This window comes from Natator depressus, chromosome 2 (genome assembly GCF_965152275.1).
Source record: "Natator depressus isolate rNatDep1 chromosome 2, rNatDep2.hap1, whole genome shotgun sequence".
Lineage (NCBI taxonomy): Eukaryota > Metazoa > Chordata > Testudines > Cheloniidae > Natator > Natator depressus.
Genome location: NC_134235.1, coordinates 139,237,722 through 139,257,652, shown reverse-complemented (window position 1 = coordinate 139,257,652; position 19,931 = coordinate 139,237,722). Strand labels below are relative to the sequence as shown.

General features: G+C 44.4%; 1 protein-coding gene across 5 annotated transcripts in view; it reads left to right on the top strand.

Annotated features, from left to right (window-relative positions):
• MTRR (5-methyltetrahydrofolate-homocysteine methyltransferase reductase) overlaps window positions 1-19,931 on the top strand; it is a 116,844-nt gene that overhangs the window by 80,059 nt on the left and 16,854 nt on the right. For all 5 annotated transcript variants that reach the window (XM_074945059.1, XM_074945060.1, XM_074945061.1 and 2 more), the window contains one exon: window positions 10,620-10,738. In XM_074945059.1, coding sequence (XP_074801160.1) covers window positions 10,620-10,738 — 119 coding nt within the window. The remainder of the gene's footprint in view (window positions 1-10,619; window positions 10,739-19,931) is intronic.

Sequence of the window (19,931 nt, the reverse complement as noted above, 5' to 3'; positions counted from 1 at the left end):
AAGTATATATAACCATTGTGTTGGAGTGAATTCATGGAGGGATTTAAAATTAATAATGATGGGCCAGAATCCAAAACCCGGGTTGAAATGCTCCTCCAAACTCGGGAGGAGTTTGGAAGCAGATGTTCATTTGCAGCTTGTTCCTCATATCTAATCCTCACCTTGAAATGCACATGTAACTTGCAGTAATCTTCGTGGGAGTTACATGTGCATATTAAAAAGGAAATTAACCCACTATGAGGGCTCATTTACTGAAATTCTCTACTGGTTTAAATAGGTTCAGTTCCATTGACTTTTGTCAGCAAAGAATTTAGTGTATGAGTAATGTTAGCCCAGGCTTCTTTTGGCCAGCTTCCTATCTACTTTTGACACTGAAAAGTGGAGTCTGGTATCAGGATCAGGACCTTGGTCCATGAGCTTTTTTTTCTGTGACAACCTCCTCCACAGCTGCCTCGGTCTTTTATAACTTTGTAAAAGGATCAGCTGGCTTACGGTTAGCCAATCAGAGGGCAGTTGCAGCATTTCTGGTAAAACTATTTCTCTCCCTTTCTGAGTCTTCCTGCACAGGTAGATGTATATTTGATCAGCCAATGGGTAAAGATTGTAACACTGCAGTATTGACAGTATCCTTGCTATTCCCTCCCCCTTTTCAATGATTGCATATGGTTCGATCCCACCACACAAAGTATGACTATGAGTGTATACATATAGCAGTAATGTAACAAAGTGAAAAACTAATTATAGAGTTCAGGTAACCTATTTTGCTTTTCTAAAAAAATTTCACTCTTGCCATTTTCTCCTTGAAATGACTTCCTTTAGAGAAAGATTCATATCCTTGAACAGCCACTGAAAAGGTAGATTTATGACACTACTTCATAGAAAGGAACGTCTTTTTTCTCTTTTGCCTGATTTTCTGTCCAGCTCTCTCTTGGGTTATGGCACTTTATTCTGCCCCTATGCATTAGGGAGAGAGTACTCAGCTCCCTGCTCTGTCTGTGTGCTTCAGCCAGAGCCAAGATTTTTGATCAGAGGCAGAGAAGCAGAGCTGCAATGTGTGTGCTGGGAGGGGAAAGTGTGAGCAGTGCTCCCACACTGTTGAAAAATGCTGTAGAAAGGATGTTTGTGTAGTGTTGAAATAGTGGAAAGGTGGGTTTGTGTGTCAGCCAGTGGAATGGCTGATTCGGTAAGGTTCCATCTCTTTAAAAGACTGGACTCCCAATCTGGCCCCAACGCACTTCTAAGAAGGTCATATAGAGTGCCCTGTGAAAATTTTGTTTTGTTTTGTTTAAAAAATTCATCATAATGTAAAGGGCAAAATATTGAATTTCATGGAGTATGCATGGAATTAATTTTACAACTAAAATTAGCAGTAAGCAAACACATATACAGTCAACTAAATATTCAATTATTTCTATTTCTTTTTTTAATTAAAGTTAAGTATCAGTTTGTTGAGTGGTTCCTTTTTGATGGATTGCCTCTGCTCAGTAGGAATCGCCCATATGCTGAAACACTTTGGTTGGCATCCACAGAGCTAGGGACTGCAAATAAATATTGCTTGGCAAATTTTGAAAGACATGGAAAGACATGGTTCTGTAGACCTCCAAAAGGTAGTCATTGCTGCATTCCTTTGCATAAAACCAGTAGCCTTTTAATTCAGTTTTGCAGCTCCTGTTGAAATGATTTAAGAAATCGAGTGGGATGGCATCTATTTTTAAAGTATGTACTTGCAAGGTATCAAAGATCAAAGCTTTAAGGAACTGGCATGCTGGCTGGGTGAAATGGGGTTTTCTTTCCATGCACTTCGGGAGGTTGTAGTTTGTAATCTTATCTGCAACTTCAGTAAAAGTTTTAATATATTGGCTTTGAATCCCTGCATCACCACTGTCTTGCTCACTTTTAAGTGCTCAGTAAGTTAATTAAGTCAACAGCTTTATTGTATACTTGATTCATGCACATCTCACAGCTTTCAAACCATTTGATCAAATCAGCAAGCTCTTTGCCATACCTTAATGTAAGGGGACTGTTGTCCTCTTACGAAAACTCAGTGGTTTGGTTGGTTGGTTTTGGTGGTGTTGGTTGTCTGTTTGTTTTTTTTTTTTTTTGATTGGCTAGCTCCCAGTACCAAAAGTAAGGGGAAGGGCCAATGGGAAATCAGGACTGTGAGACTGACTGTCCCCAAGAACAATGGGGAGAGGCCAATGCTCCAGGTCAGCCTGATTGACAGGGCAGGCAGGCCAATCAGGGAATCAGGAGGCCAGGGGGATTCTGTCCACCGTATGAGCTGGAATTGCCTGGGTCAGATAGAGTTGGGCTGAGCTAAGGAGAAAGCTGGGGCCCAAGCTGAGCTGGGGAGCAGAGCTGGGCCAGATCCAGAGGGACCAGAAAAGCAGCCCACAGAGCAGACCTGTGCTGGGAGGAGAGTTACAGAAGCAGCCCACAGAGCAGACCTGTGCTAGGAGGAGAGCTGCAGCAACCAGAGCCAGAGGGGCCAGAGAAGCAGCCCAGTGAGCTGGAGGCAGAGCAGCAGTAACAGAGCTGAGGTAGAGTGGAGCTGGAGTTGGGGCAGTCCAGTGCCGTGTGCAGCCGGGGAGAGCAAGGGGAACCCTGGGCAGCGGGCCCAGCCAAGATGCCTGGCCAGCTAGACTTGGATGGGGATTATAACCCCAATGGGGCGGAGGCAATTCTGGGAAGAAGGGTCCTGCCACCTAGAACTTAAGAGCGTGTGGCCACTGCCAGAGCAAGTGTCTGAACCACAGCATCCCTGCAGCACAGCAAGAGCCTGAGAAGGAGGCCTGGGGCTTGTGAGGAACAGACTGAACTTCTCTTACATTCCAGAGATGCTGGTTGTGATGTCCCCGTGCCACAGAGCGGGGTTATGTGTTTTCCTTTAACCTTTCCCATTTTTTCCTTATTTTTTTAAATTGATTGCTGTTTAATCAATTGTATTTGCTTTGAACTGTATGTAATGATCAGTGGGTCAGGGAAGCATCCAGTGCAGAGAGCAAATCCTGGAGTGGGGACACCCTAGCCCCTTCCCTAAGTGACCAAAACAATGTTGGGGATCGAGCCCCCAAGGAATCCTGGGCCCAGCTTTGTTTGGGTTACGAGGACTCTGCCACGCATGAGAGTGGAAGGGGAGCCCTTGAGGTCAGGCAGGCCTATGGGTAAAGGAAGTGGGAGCGAGGACTCAGATCCTTTTGCTAGCCCACTTCACCGAGGTAGTGTATAAGCTGGGAAAGTTCCCCACAATAGCAGGACCAATTCCCCCGCTTATGTGTAGATGAAATTGAGTTGTAGCTGTAAAATTTCTGAACCGTGCAACAGATGTTTCAGCTCCTTAACACTTTGTGTTTGTAACTTTCATCTCCTCTTCCACCAAACTCAAGTAAAAAGTAATGTACTGTGTATGGTAATCAGTAGCAGCATACAAGCTTCCTATCTTGTCTTAACTGCCTTAGGGGGCAGTTTCACAGGAAGATTCAAACCCACAGCCTAGACTGCCCTTTGCAGATTTTCTTTAAAATGCAATTTTCTGCTCGGATGATATTTACAAACTTTTTTGACTCTTTCTGTTAGCTTGTCAACCTTTGGGAAATTGGTCCTTCAGATCTCATTATCAAGGGCTACTATGTGAGCACTACAGGTATGTTGAACTGAGTTAAGCAATAATGCCAAAGCATTTGATTGTAAGCTTTTGATGTAGGGTGTGTTGTCAGAGATAGATGAACTAATATAATCAAAATCCACTCCAAAGGTATTCAGCACTTTACAGTAGTGTGTGCAATGGTGTTGTAAATAACCACATATAGGTAAATGGTATCAGCAAGGACAACTTTCCGTTCCAAGTTAGATTGTCTTCACAATTTAGGACTTGCAAAACAAAATATGTAACAGATACTCATCTTGGGCATCAGTTAGTTTGTCAGTGACCACGGACAGCCACCCAGACTTCTTTACAAATTCCATAATGTCCTTCTTCTGACACTTGTCAACTTTAGGTAAATATTCATATCTCAGCTGGGTTGATGAAGGAATCACTCCACCCTTTACTACATTCTTTCTGAAAAATTCCCATAGCCTTTGGTTGTCCAGTTTTATGAAGGGAGATATTTGTGCAAACAAATGTGTCTGTCTTGTCAATATTTAGGGAATTGCGTGCCTTACAGTTTTCAGTGGAATTTTGAAATAAGGAAGTCACTGGCTTTTATTTCTTCACAAGTAAAAGAGTTGCTATACTGCTGTCAGTTTCCACCTTTCTCTTTTGATAAGCACCTAAAGCCAGTTCACTGTTTTGAACTTTTTTGGTAGTGATGTACAGTAATATTTCAGGAGGTACAGAAGAGCTTATCTCCATCACTGGGTAAAACTCATGGTGGATACTGCATTATGTGATCTGTTGCAGACACCTTTTTTTTTTTTTTTTTTTTTTTGAGGCATCCATTTTCTTATTTGTAGTGTACAGTGTTTCCCAGCTAGATTATATTCAGTCACATTGATGATGTGATTACTTTGCAGCACACTGTTCTGTGCATGCGGGAAAATAGTACACATGGAGATGTAACATCTCAGCTGTGCAGTTCGCTACAGTGATCTTTGTATGAAATTATTTGTACACATTTTCATTTTGTTTAAGAATATTGAAAAAAAAAATGTGGTGTTGAGCTAACTTCACGATTTCTTTGCAGTCTATGAAATCATGGTTTACATAGGGCCTTAGTCGCGTAGTATGTTGTAACCCGTGTTAGAGTGCTGTTGGGGGCTGTAAGTGTTGCCAAGGGGGTGCTCTTTTTCTCTCTCTGTGGTGAACCTCATGATTTTCCCATCTCTTGTGAGGTTTTGTAACAGGCCATGTTACTGAAAGTTACTATATTGGAAAAGTTTCTGGAACAACCATAGAAGATTGAGAGATTTCTGGTGTATACCTAAGGTCAGGGAACTGTTGGAAGATGACACCTTTTTACAACACCTTATGTGTATATTATTTATTGCCTCATGAGAAGGGATTTATAGGGTATTTTTTGTCAGAGAATTGCTTGCCATCATGTATATTCATCATGCTCTCAGGCTCATTAGAAATAAGTGAAATATCAGAAATCTGGCAGGATACTGTATAAGCAGCATGCCAAAAAGGAAGAACAACTGACACCAAAAAGTTTAGATCACCATCTATTTGATTAAAAGAGGGAGTCCAGTTGCAAGATATCCATAGTCAGAGGTAATTTGTCAAATTTACTAAAGGAAGATCTGTCTTAAAAATTATTTTAATTTTTTAAAAATTATTTTCAAGGGAAATTGACTCAGTGTGCATATGATGTAGTTTATCCCAGCTTTCACAAACATCTTTGATTTAATATATATTATCACATTTTAAGTTACTACTGGGACATGGGAAAGGGGCCTAAACATATGGTGGGTGTGGGGGAGAAGAATGAAAGGTTAATTACTACAGTGGGCTGAACAAAATTCTAAGGTGTTTTTATCTGCTGTGTAAGCTAAAATTCAGCAGCTGTACACATTGATTGCAAAATATGTAGAATACCAGTACAAAATGAATGAGGCTGATGTTGAGCAGAAATATACTAGATTAATTACAAACTCTTTTAAAAATAGATATACATGTACCATTTGCAGAAGCAATATTAAAAAAAATCAGAACCACACACAGTATTGGAATACATAATGGCAAAAGTAACCCACTAACTCAAATATGGTGGAATGCACTATGGTTATATAAATACAAACTTCAGCTTCCCCTGCAGGAATTGCACTAATTTCTTATTGTTAAATAGCAAAAAGAAACATAGGGCTGTAATATTTTTAGAGAAATGATAAAAGGGAGCTTCACACAGAGGATTAAAGAACAAGAACTGAGTTGTTGTTTTTTTAAAAAAAACTTGTTTTACGTAGTAGAGCAGAATTTCTTAAATTTTATTCTAACATTTCTCCCCTTAAACTTTATAAATAAATAAAATTGTGGTCTACCTTAACGAAGGACCTAATCTTGCTCCACTGAATTAATTCACAAAAATAAGTTTGTCATTTGTCATTGACTTCAGTGGAGTAGGTTGAGTCCCCATTATTATTATTTATATGTATTATGGTAAGGGCTAAAGGCCCCGATTTGGGATTAGGGCTGCACTCCACTAGTCATCATACACGCACAGCAAAAAGATGACCACTGTCCAGAAGAATTCACAATATGAAGTATAAGACAGGAAGCAACAAATGGATGCAACAACAGGATTGGGGGAGCACAACATAGCAGTAAGATCATAGAATCAGAGAGCTGGGAGGGACCTTGAGAGGTCATCTAATCCAGTCCCCTGCACTCAAGGCAGGACTAAGTATTATCTAGACCATCCCTGATAGTGTTTGTCCAACTTGCTCTTAAAAATCCCCAATGATGGAGATTCCACAACCTCCCTAGGCAATTTATTCCAATGCTTAACCACTCTGACAATTAGGAAGTTTTTCCTAATGTCCAACCTAAATCGCCCTTGCTGCAATTTAAACCCCTTGCTTCTTGTCCTATCCTCAGAGTTTAAGAAGAATAATTTTTCTCCCTCCTCCTTGTAACAACCTTTTATGTACTTAAAAACTGTTATGTCCCCTCTGTCTTCTCTTCTCCAGACTAAACAAACCCAACTTTGTAACTCTTTCCTCATAGGTCATGTTTTCTAGACCTTTAATCATTTTTGTTGCTCTTCACTGGACTTTCTCCAATTTGTCCACATCTTTCCTGAAAAGTGGCGCCCAGAACTGGACACAATACTCCAGTTGAGGCCTAATCAGCGCGGAGTAGTGTGGAAGAATTACTTGTTGTCTTGCTTACTATACTCCTGCTAATACATCCCAGAATGATGTTTGCTTTTTTTGCAACAGCGTTACACTGTTGACTCATGTTTAGCTTGTGATCCACTATGATCCCCAGATCCCTTTCCGCAATACTCCTTCTTAGGCGGTCATTTCCCATTTCATACGTGTGCAACTGATTGTTCCTTCCTAAGTGGAGTGCTTTGCATTTGTCCCTATTGAATTTCATCCTGTTTACTTCAGATCATTTCCCCAATTTGTCCAGATCATTTTGAATTTTAATCCTATCCTCCAAAGCATTTGCAACCCCTCCCAGCTTGGTATCGTCCGCAAACTTTATAAGTATACTCTCTATGCCATTATCTAAATCACTGATGAAGATATTGAACAGAACCGGACCCAGAACCAGTCCCCGCGGGACTCCACTTGTTATGCCCTTCCAGCATGACTTTAAACCACGGATAACTACTCTCTGGGAATGATTTTCCAACCAACTGTGCACCCACCTTATAGTAGCTCCATCTAGGTTATATTTCGCTAGTTTGTTTTTGAGAAGTACATGTGAGACAGTATCAAAAGCCTTACTAAAGTCAAGATATACCACATCTACCGCTTCCTCCCTATCTACAAGGCTTGTTATCCTGTCAAAGAAAGCTATCAGGTTGGTTTGACACTATTTGTTCTTGACAAATCCATGCTGACTGTTATTTATCACCTTATTATCTTCTAGGCCATGGCGCCCGCTGGGGCATTTTTGTGGGCCCATAGGACACCCCGCCGCCGAAATGCCTCCATTGAGCATGGCCGCCAGAGAACTGCCCGCTAAAATGCTGCCGAGAAGCGTTGGATTTATCAGTTGCATTTCAGCAGCGACACTTCTTGCCGCTGCCGCTTCTCAGCAGCATTTCGGCAACAGGATGTCCGACACCCGCCACAGTCTTCTGGGAATAGCAATATGCTATTCCCACAGAAAGGTTGGGGACTACTGTTCTAGGTGTTTGCAAATTGATTGCTTAATTATTTGTTCCCTTATCTTTCCGGGTACAGAAATTAAGCTGATTGGTCTGTAATTTCCCGGGTTGTCCTTATTTCCCTTTTTATAGATGGACAACTATATTTGCCCTTTTCCGGTCTTCTGGAATGTCTCCCGTCTTCCATGACTTTTCAAAGATAATTGCTAATGGCTCAGGTATCTCCTCAGTCAGCTCCTTGAGTATTTTAGGATGCGTTTCATCAGGCCCTGGTGATTTGAAGACATCTAACTTGTCCAAGTAATTTTTGACTTGTTTTTTCCCTATTTTAGACTCTGATCCTACCTCATTTTCACTGGTATTCACTATGTTAGATGTCCAGTCGCCACGAACCTTCTTAGTGAAAATCGAAACAAAGATGATTATTTGCAGTATAACAAACAGCAGTCGCAGTTCACCAGCTGCCTAGCACGTTGTCACGTGTTTTGTGGACATCACAGTTAGGTGAAGTTGAAGGAGTGATTTGAAGAAGGATAATGTAGTGGCTTTGTGATGATTTTTATGTACATGTGATGGGATATTCAAACCCCATACTGGGCAACAAGGGTTAAGGAGATGTTCTGAGCTCAGCCAGTCCCACCCTGCCATACCTGCAAAAGATGCACACACTAGAGATGGTGTTAAAAGGGAGAAGAACAGCTCATTTGTGGGCAAACCAGGGAAGGGAGCAGACCTGCAACTTGCAGCTCCTGAGGAAAGGGCTGAGGGAAGGCAGGATCTCTTCCAGCAACAACTGCCGGAAGGTTCCTCCCTGAGGGAAGGGAGAATCTGCTTCAGATACATCTTGAGAGGGAAGAATTTCCTTCTCTCTCTCTCATATGAATTGTTTGTTTGTGTTAATTCCCCTTGGGTTGTTTGTGGACTAGGGGAGAGACAGGGGACAGGGGAGAGATTGGAAATTGACCTGGCCAGAGGGTCAAGTCACAGGAGGAGGCAGCTGCTGCCCTGAGAGAGAGAGAGAGAGCTGCCACACCAAGCATGGCCACAAGGAGGCATTTAGTGGTAACCTGACCCCCTTGCCAACTTTACACCGGACCCCCTCCCTTTACACCTCCTTGCCACAGACTGGGAACTTTGGACATTAGCGGAGTGGTAGGAAGTGGTCCAGGGAAGGCCGTCTAGGCCTGGGTATTAGGCCTTTGATAGCCCTCACGGGGCCCTAGGCCAGAACCCAGTGGAGTGGGAGGTCCCTGGCTCCCCTACCAACCTGCCCTCCACCCCGCATGTTGAAGGGTCTAAGCCCTGACCAGGCAGTGTTCCCCACAAAAGCAAACCATCACATTGTAGCTTGTCCTATGCAAAAGGGGTGGCATTTAAGAAATCACAGAGGTGCCTGAGGAAAAACTGCACCGATGGACAATGACTGTTGACATCACTGGCAGAGCAGAGGTGGGGGTTGACATGATTGGCCTGAAAAGAAAAAGACAAGAAGCTTGTGTTTGATGCAGCTAAACAGGTGGAACTAACAGAGGGATGCAGGGGAGGGTTATGTGGTTAGAATGATAATCCAAGAAGATACTTGTGGCATTTTCAGTAGATTTAAGGGGGCAAGCATTTGTCAAAATCAGAGAGGAAGGTGTTGCAACATGTGAGATGTTGGAGGGTCTGGATAAGTTTTATCTGTGTGGGCAGAGGGAAGTCTGGATCTTGGAGGTGTTTTGAAAGAAGAAGCAGCAAGATTTAGACATGGCCTGGATGTGTAGGTCTACAGAGAAGGCTGAGTCAAAGATAATGCCCAGACTATTTCCTGGGTTGCAAGAAGGATGGTGGTGCTGTCCACAGTGATGGAGAAAAGAGCCTCTTCTAGGGCAGATGTCTTATTTTATATTTTATTTTTTTGCTGAACTAGTTCAATTGGGCGAGCATTGGAGTGAAGATCTAACGGTCCCATTTCAAATCTGGCTTCTTGTGGTAGATTCTCTATCACTGACAATTTTTCAGTCAACATTGGATGTTTTTCTAAAAGCTGTGCTCTAGGAATTTTTTCAGGGAAGCTCTATGGGCTGTGGTATACAGGAGATCAGATTAGATAACCACAGCAATCCCTTCTGGCCTTAGATCTGTGAATCTCTTCTTCCAACCGTCCCTTTGAAAATGTTCTCTTAAATTGGGGGTAGGGAAATTTTATAATGTGTTAAACCTCTGGACAGGGGAAACCTGTTAACCTTGTTTCTAGCTGGGTAATTATTATTTTCAATTAAGATGGCACAAACAGACCAATATAGAGAATATTTAATGTTCAACAGATGGTTCAATTTTTGTTGAGAGAAAATCTGTCTCTCAATCACTCTCACAGGGAGTCAGTCTTGCAGTTCCAGAGAAACTCACATTTGACTCTTTTTTCCATAATAATAAGAGATGATGGGAGCAGGGGTCACAAGTGGAAGGAAAGAAACAGTTTAAGATTAGCATCAAGAAAGCCTTGTTTTCTCAGAGTACTACAGATCAAAATTTCAAGAACCTCTAAAAATGCCTCTCCTAAATTTGAGATTGTATCAGTTTTCATATTCAGAAACCCATGTTTCTGTGTGCATTTACCCACTTTTGGACGTGCAGATAGACTGCAAATTTGGCATCTATATTCTCAGAGACCTATTTGAAATTTGCCTCAAATATTTACATGACTTCAGTAAGCTGGGAAGTTTAAGCAGACTACAGTCATTCAAATATAATTCATTAATTTGTTCTGTGTACGCGTGTGCATGTGTGTGGGAATGAACACACACACACACATATATGTTCCCACACATGTAATAGTATTTAATTTCATTCTAGGTCTCTATTTTTGCTCGACCAATCAACGCTTTCCACTTACCTTCAGATCCATCTGTCCCTTTTATGATGGTGGGTCCAGGAACGGGAGTTTCACCTTTTATTGGTTTCCTGAAACATAGGTATGTTCTGCATTATTACATGAAAAGCTACCAGTTTTGTTATGTAAAGGAAAATGTTTCATAATATCTGGTGTCAGGTTGACATGTAATGGGTAACTTTCTTCAGTTGTTTCTAGTTGGACATATTCTCATGCCACTTACCACATCAGAGGTGGGCAAACTACGACCCGCGGGACCGTCCTGCCCGGCCCCTGAGCTCCTGGCCCAAGAGGCTCGCCCCTGGCCTCTCCCCCGTAGCCACGCTGCCGCGCAGAGCTATATTCTGGGCAGCAGGGCTGCAGAGCCCAGCCTGACCCGATTCTCTGCTGCGTGGCGTGGCGCGGCTGCCTGTCCTGGTGCTGACACGCTGCCAGCCTTTGGCGCTCCAGGCAGCGTGGTATGGGAGCAAGGGGGAGTTAGATAGAGGGCAGGGGAGTTCAGGGGGTGATCAGGGGTGTGGATAGGGGTCGGGGCGGTCAGAGGGCGAGGAATAGGAGTTGAATGGGGGCAGGGGTCCCGGAGGGGGGCAGTCAGGAAGGAGAGGAGGGGTTTGATGGGGTGGCGGAGGGCGGTCAGGGGACAGGGAGCAGGGGGTGTGGATGGGGCAGGGGTCCCGGGGGGGCACTCAGGAAGGAGGGGGGGGGTTGAATGGGGCGGTGGGAGGCAGTTAGGGGTGAGGGGTCCAGGGGCAGTCAGAGAGAAGGGCGGGTTGGATGGGGCAGGGGTCCCAGGGGGGCAATCAGGAAGGAGGGAGGGGATTGGATGGGGTGGCGGGGGGCAGTTAGGGGTGGGGGGGTCCAGGGGTGGTCAGGGGACCGAGAGCGGAGGGGGGGTGGATGGGGCAGGGGTCCCTGGGGGACCGTCAGGGAACAGTGGGGGTTGGATGGGGCAGGAGTCTCGGGGGGGGCCGTCAGGGGGCGAGAAGCGGGGGGTTTGGATAGGGGGCGGGGGTCGGGCCATGCCTTGCTGTTTGGCGAGACACAGCCTCCCCTAACCAGCTCTCCATACAATTTCAGAAACCCGATGCAACCCGATGCAACCCTCAGGCCAAAAAGTTTGCCCGCCTCTGTACTACATCATCACTAGGGCTTTTGTTGGAAACAATTTTATTTTAATTTTCATAGTGTCTAAATTCATGGAACACATTCTGTTTTCACATAAATGTGCTGGATATAGGGGGAGGTGGATGGTTCAAGGGACTGATAAGAAGAAACAAAATCTTTCATTTCTGAGTCTCTAGTAGGAGTCCAGAAGAGGTCAATAGTTATTGAAAGTTGTTACTGTGCTGTTGTTTGATCTAAGAGAAATGAATTAGTAGTCTCAGTTCATGTCCTTCAGAACAAGAGTCCACATCACAAAACTTAAAACGGCAAATGGAATTTTTGACAGCCTTTCTGGCAGTCATATTTAAGAGGCCATGTATTGAATGGGCATGGAAATTGGAATCCCTGCTGACTCTAGGGGTATGTTTAAATGGCAAAACAAATACCTAAGGCAGCAAGTCTCAGAGCTTAGGTCCACAGACTTGGGCTTGTGTTGAAGCGCTAAAAATAGCTGTGTAAGCATTCGGGCGCAGGCTGTGAAGTCCAAGAGAGTGGTTTTAGAACTCAAGCTCCAGCCCAAACCCAAATATCTAAACAGCTATTTTTAGGACCGTAGCATGAGGCCCAGTCTGTAAACCTGGCCTTTGAGACTCATTGCTGTGGGTGTTTTTTAGCTGTGTAGACAAACCCCAAGAGGCCCCACCAGGTGATGGCTGAAGCACGTGAGCAAAAATTTTGGGGATATATACCAATGCTCCTGCAGTTCCTGTTCTGCGGATGAATAAGGGCATTGTACCCCGAAAACAGATGTAGGGTATCCCCAGAATAGCTCACCTATTGCCCTCTCCTGTGTTTACTAAGGGTTTCCTAAAAACAACCCACTTATTAACCAATCTGTTTTCCTAAAGTATGGGTCTCCAGGATAGCTAAGGAAATACCTGGTGGACATGGATACAGCCTTCCAATAAATGATTGACAGAAACAGTATTTTTTTCCAAAACAAGGCATTTTTGGATTAGTATAAGCAATAATCTCTAAGGGTATGTCTACACTACGAAATTAGGTTGAATTTATAGAAGTCGGTTTTTTAGAAATCGTTTTTATATAGTCGATTGTGTGTCCTCACACAAAATGCTCTAAGTGCATTAACTCGGTGGACTGCTTCCACAGTACCGAGGCTAACGTCGGCTTCTTGAGTGTTGCACTGTGAGTAGCCCCACAGTTCCCGTAGTCTCCACCGCCCATTGGAATTCTGGGTTGAGATCCCAATGCCTGATGGGGCAAAAAACATTGTCTCAGGTGGTTCTGGGTACGTGTCGTCAGGCCCTCCCTCCGTGAAAGCAAAGGCAGACAATTGTTTCGCGCCTTTTTTCCTGAGTTACCTGTGCAGACGCCATACCACGGCAAGCATGGAGCCCGCTCAGCTCACTGTCACCGTATGTCTCCTGGGTGCTGGCAGACGCAGTACTGCATTGCTACACAGCAGCAGCAACCCATTGCCTTGTGGCAGCAGACGGTGCAATAGGCCTGAAAACCATCGTCATTGTGTCCGAGGTGCTCCTGGCCGCCTTGGTAAGGTTGGTCAGGAGCGCCTGGGCAGACATGGGTGCAGGGACTAAATTAGGAGTGACTCGACCAGGTCATTCTCTTTAGTCCTGCAGGCAGTCCTATTGTACCATCTTACGGTGAGCAGGCGGGAGATGAGGATGGCTAGCAGTCCTACTGCACCGTCTGCTGCCTGCCAAAGATGTAAAAGATAGATGGAGTGGATCAAAACAAGAAATAGACCACATTTGTTTTGTATTCATTTGCTCCCCCGTCCCTCCCTCCCTCCGTGAAATCAACGGCCGACAATCGTTCTGGTGAGGTATGTCAGGGGCACCTTGAAAACTTTAATGGAGATTCAGTCCTGCCTGAAATAGCAGAGGGAGGGATAGCTTAGTGGGTTGAGCATTGGCCTGCTAAACCCAGGGGTTTGAGTTCAATCCTTGAGGTGCCCATTCTGTGTGACAGTTGTTTTTGTTTCTCCTTGATGTAAAGCCACCCCCTTTGTTGATTTTAATTCCCTGTAAGCCATGTCGTTAGTTGCCCCTCCCTCCATCAGAGCAACAGCAGACAATCGTTCCACGCCTTTTTTCTGTGCAGACGCCATACCACGGCAAACATGGAGCCCGCTCAGATCACTTTGGCAATTAGGAGCACATTAAACACCACCCGCGTTATCCAGCAGTATATGCAGCGCCAGAACCTGGCAAAGAGAAACCGGATGAGTAGGCGACGTCAGTGCAGTGACGAGAGTGATGAGGACATGGACACAGACTTCTCTCAAAGCACGGGCCCTGGCAATGTGGGCATTATGGTGCTAATGGGGCAGGTTCATGCGGTGGAACGCCGATTCTGGGCCTGAGAAACAAGCACAGACTGGTGGGACCACATAGTATTGCAGGTCTGGGACGATTCCCAGTGGCTGTGAAACTTTCGCATGCGTAAGGGCACTTTCATGGAACTTTGACTTGCTTTCCCCTGCCTTGAAGCGCATGAATACCAAGATGAGAGCAGTCCTCACAGTTGAGAAGCGAGTGGCAATAGCCCTGTGGAAGCTTGCAACGCCAGACAGCTACCGGTCAGTCGGGAATCAATTTGGAGTGGGCAAATCTACTGTGGGGGCTGCTGTGATGCAAGTAGGCAACGCAATCAAAGATCTGCTGATATCAAGGTAGTGACCCTGGGAAATGTGCAGGTCATAGTGGATGGCTTTGCTGCAATGGGATTCCCTAACTGTGGTGGGGCCATAGACGGAACCCATATCCCTATCTTGGCACCGGAGCACCAAGCCGGCGAGTACATAAACCACACGGGGTACTTTTCAATAGTGCTGCAAGCATTGGTGGATCACAAGGGACGTTTCACCAACATCAGCGTGGGATGGCCGGGAAAGGTACATGACGCTCACATCTTCAGGAACTCTGGTCTGTTTCAAAAGCTGCAGGAAGGGACTTTCTTCCCAGACCAGAAAATAACCGTTGGGGATGTTGAAATGCCTATAGTTATCCTTGGGGATCCAGCCTACCCCTTAATGCCGTGGCTCATGAAGCCATACACAGGCAGCTTGGACAGTAGTCAGGAGCTGTTCAACTACAGGCTGAGCAAGTGCAGAATGGTGGTAGAATGTGCATTTGGACGTTTAAAAGCACGCTGGCGCAGTTTACTGACTCGGTTAAACCTCAGCGAACCCAATATTCCCACTGTTATTACTGCTTGCTGTGCGCTCCACAATCTCTGTGAGAGTAAGGGGGAGATGTTTATGGCGGGGTGGGAGGTTGAGGCAAATCGCCTGGCTGCTGGTTATGCGCAGCCAGACACCAGGGCAGTTAGAAGAGCACAGGAGGGTGCAGTGCGCATCAGAGAAGCTTTGAAGACCAGTTTCATGACTGGCCAGGCTACGGTGTGAAAGTTCTTTGTTTCTCCTTGATGAAACCCCCCACCCCTTGGTTCACTCTACTTCCCTGTAAGCTAACTACCCTCCCCTCCTCCCTTCGATCACCACTTGCAAAGGCAATAAAGTCATTGTTGCTTCACATTCATGCATTCTTTATTCATTCATCACACAAATAGGGGGATAACTGCCAAGGTAGCCCGGGAGGGGTAGTGAAGGAGAGAAGCACCGGGAGGGGTGGTGGAGGAGGGAAGGACAAGGCCACACAGCTCTTTAAAACTTTAAAACTTTAAAACTTATTGAATGCCAGCCTTCTGTTGCTTGGGCAATCTTCTGGGGTGGAGTGGCTGGATGGCCGGAGGCCCCCCCACCGCGTTCTTGGGCGTCTGGGTGAGGAGGCTATGGAACTTGGGGGGGAGGGCGGTTGGTTACACAGGGGCTGTAGCAGCGGTCTGTGCTCCAGCTGCCTTTCCTGCAGCTCAACCATATGCTGGAGCATATTAGTTTCATCCTCCAGCAGCCTCAGCATTGAATCCTGCCTCGTCTCATCACGCTGCTGCCACCTTTCAGCTTCAGCCCTCTCTTCAGCCCGCCACTTATTCTCCTCAGCCCGCCACCTCTCCTCCCGGTCATTTTGTGCTTTCCTGCATTCTGATATTGTTTGCCTCCATGCGTTTGTCTGTGCTCTGTCAGTGTGGGAGGACAGCATGAGCTCAGAGAACATTTCATCGCGAGTGCGTTTTTTTGCCTTCTAATCTTCACTAGCCTCTGGGAAGGAGAAGATCCTGTGATCCTTGAAACACATGCAGCTGGTGGAGGAAAAAAAAAGGGACAGTGGTATTTAAAAAGACACATTTTATAAAACAGTGGGTACACTCTTTCAGGGTAAACCTTGCTGTTAACATTACATACATAGCACACGTGCTTTCGTTACAAGGTCACATTTTGCCCACCCTCACCGTGTGGCTAACCCCTCCTCCCTCCCCGTGGCTAACAGCGGGGAACATTTCTGTTCAGCCACAGGCAAACAGCCTAGCAGGAAGGGGTATCTCTGAATGTCCCCTTAAGAAAAGCACCCTATCTCAACCAGGTGACCATGAATGATATCACTCTCCTGAGGATAACACAGAGAGATAAAGAACGGATGTTGTTTGAACGCCAGCAAACATACATTGCAGTGCCTTGTTCTGCAATGATTCCCGAGTATGTGCTACTGGCCTGGAGTGGTAAAGTGTCCTACCATGGTGGATGGAATAAGGCTGCCCTCCCCAGAAACCTTTTGCAAAGGCTTTGGGAGTACATCCAGGAGAGCCGCAAATGCCAGAGCAAATTAATCATTAAACATGCTTGCTTTTAAACCATGAATACTATTTTAAAAGGTACACTCATCAGAGGTCCCTTTTCCGCCTGGCGGGTCCGGGAGGCAGCCTTGGGTGGGTTCGGGTGGTACTGGCTCCGGCTCCAGGGTGAGAAAGAGTTCCTGCCTGTCGGGGAAAACTGGTTTCTCCTCTTGCTTGCTGTGAGCTATCTACAACCTCCTCCTCATCATCATCATCTTCCTCATCCCCAAAACCTGCTTCCGTGTTGCCTCCATCTCCATTGAAGGAGTCAAACAACACGGCTGGGGTAGTGGTGGCTGAACCCCCTAAAATGGAATGCAGCTCATCATAGAGGCGGCATGTTTGGGGCTCTGACCTGGAGCGGCCATTTGCCTCTCCGGTTTTCTGGTAGGCTTGCCTCTCAGGTCCTTGTTATGGCCTCTGTCCTTCATGCCCTGGGAGATTTTGACAAATGTTTTGGCCTTTCGAAAACTGGAACGTAGTTCTGATAAGCACGGATTCCTCTGCCCATACAGCGATCATATCCCGTACCTTCCGTTCGGTTCATGCTGGAGCTCTTTTGCAATTCTGGGACTCCATCATAGTCACCTCTGCTGATGAGCTCTGCATGGTCACCTCTGCTGATAAGCTCTACGCTCACCTGCAGCTTGCCACGCTGGCCAAACAGGAAATTGAAATTCAAAAGTTTGCGGGCCTTTTCCTGTCTACCTGGCCAGTGCATCTGAGTTGAGAGCGCTGTCCAGAGCGGTCACAATGTAGCATTCTGGGATAGCTCCCGGAGACCAATACCGTCTGATTGCATCCACAGTACCCCAAATTCGACCCGGCAAGACCTGTTTCAGCGCTAATCCCCTTGTCGGGGGTGGAGTAAGGAAATTGATTTTAAGAGCCCTTTAAGTCGGAAAAAAGGGCTTCGTCGTGTGGACAGGTGCAGGGTTCAATCGATTTAATGCCGCGAAATTCGACCTCAACTCCTAGTGTAGACCAGGGGTAATACAGTAGTAATCTAAAACCACAAATCCCTTCAACAAGTTAAAGAGCACCCCAGCCGCGATAACATACAGTTGAAATGGTTCTTAGTGGTTGCACCCTATCACAGATGGCCAATCTGTCACAGGCTGCTGACAGCAATTTCTATACGCTTTAAATCTTATACATTTCTTTCACTATCAACACTCATACATATATCTTTATTAACCCACACATGCACACTAACACTATACTATGCTTTTCTATACTGTACTATAATTATAACTGGCAAGCTTACTCTGCTGACTTCTGCTGCTGCTGCCACTGCTGCTTCTTCAGGTCTGCTGCTGTTCTCTGCTTTGTTCTCTTCAGTTCCTACTCCTTCGGCTGCTCCACTCCTAACTGCCTGGCTGCCCGCTGACACACTGCCTTTTATAGTGTCCTGTCAGAACTTTCTAGATGCATGACATCATCAGATCTTTCCTGCACATGCTCAGTACCAAACATTACCTCACATTCTTGAACACATGCCAACATTCCACCCATGCTTACTGCCATTGTTTACCCCAGAGTTATGATTACCTCATCTGACCTTTCCCTTACTTTTGACCTTTCCATCTACATTTGTATTGCACATTCTCAGAAATATCATGTGACCTGCAGCTTCCAATAGTGACTCTTGCTTGGTCAAAATGGAGGTCAGGAATGCAAGATGGACTGGAGAATTTCTCCAGTATCAGATTCACTCTCCAAAGCAGTCAGTCCAGCACCTTTTATTAAATGTACTATTGAAAAAAAATGTGTTTAGCAAAGTACAGAACAATTACAATCCTGACAGTTGAAAAGTGCATCAAATGCACAAACTACAGAAGTTCATACTATTAAAGAGATGATGTACATGATGTCTAATTTATCTGACTAGTAAAATAATCTGATGTATAATCCTAGTTTGTTTTATTATTCTGATATTAGTTTATAATCATACTCATACACTCTACCATATTAATAGAAACAAAAGAGGCATTTTATCCACCTTAATATGCAGTAAAAATTATACTTAGCTGATATTCGCTTATACCAGAAACAGCAAAAATAAATATCAGTAATAAATCATTTTCTTCACATTGTGACATTAACGAAAGATAGGATTTAATATCTGGAAAAAAAAATTGTGTGGTGGTGTTAGTCAAGAAGTAGTAATTTCACTAGCCTCCATGTTTATGAGGAAATAAGCAGCTTCTGTGTACTGATGGATTTTATAGACCATATTTTTGGAGTTTTTTTATTATAAGGAGACAAAGACCGCATACTTTTTTAAAAACACTAAAAGTGCAATAGTTCCATAAGTTCAGATGGGAATTTGTTTTATTACGCTGGCTGTCTTCTCTCTTTCCTTCCTCCTCCCATCAAAAAATAAGGAACTCAGTATAAACTTGTGTATTGGTATAATATACAGTTTTTTTGGCAAAGCAAACCTTCCTTACTGTAAAATATACAGTAGTTAGTGATTAAATGACTTTAGGACAGGGGACACCAACATATCTTTCTGGTTATCTACCAGTGGTACACTTATACCTGTACCCATAACACACAGTCAAGTACAGAGGAGACCTTTCCCCTTCTGTTCTTCTTACAACTTCCATTTATAAGGCGAGCAAAGGTAGATTTTATCGCATGTTGCTCAGTGGCTGAAGTTAGTTGGTTCTGTGAATGCCCTGGAGGTGCGTGGAAATGTACTGATTGTCTTTTTTTAAATGGTGTAATTAAATTTTGGCTTCAGGTTTTTTTTAAGCTTTTCACTTACTGAAATCAAATAGCATGTTCTCTGAAGCTCAAAAGGTAAAATGAAATTTTAAATATTATATACGCTATGCACAGATGCCCTGGTCCTTCAAACAGTAGTGTTTGCAGGAGGAGGACCATAATTAACAAAAGAAATCCCACACCAAAACGGCTTTTACTTTCTGTTTGTGCTTTGTCTTTTCAGCATTCCTTTTGTTACCAATAATTCAAGATTTGCTCATTCTAGTTTGTTGGCATTTCAACTACTCAGGCTCCTTTACTTGAGCACCACAATACTTTATCTCAAACCAATCCATTTTCTAATTAATATGTATTCTATAATCAATTAGTCACCAATATATTTTTCTCCTTCTGTAAGAAAAGGAGCCAGGAAATATTTCCTGGAGTCCATTTTAGAAGTGCTTTCAATAACATATTTGTAACTCATTTCTTTCCCTTCTTCACATGTCATATCAACTTGTTTTTTGTTTTGTTTTAGTTTGTTTTAATTTAAACACCATTTAAAGACTTTATCTAAGCTAAAACAGAAGCAAGACAGCATCTGTTTCTGCGGTGGTTTATTGTTCACCTGGTTATATTGTGTGGGAATAGTTACTATATGAGCCATTATAAAGAATAAATAA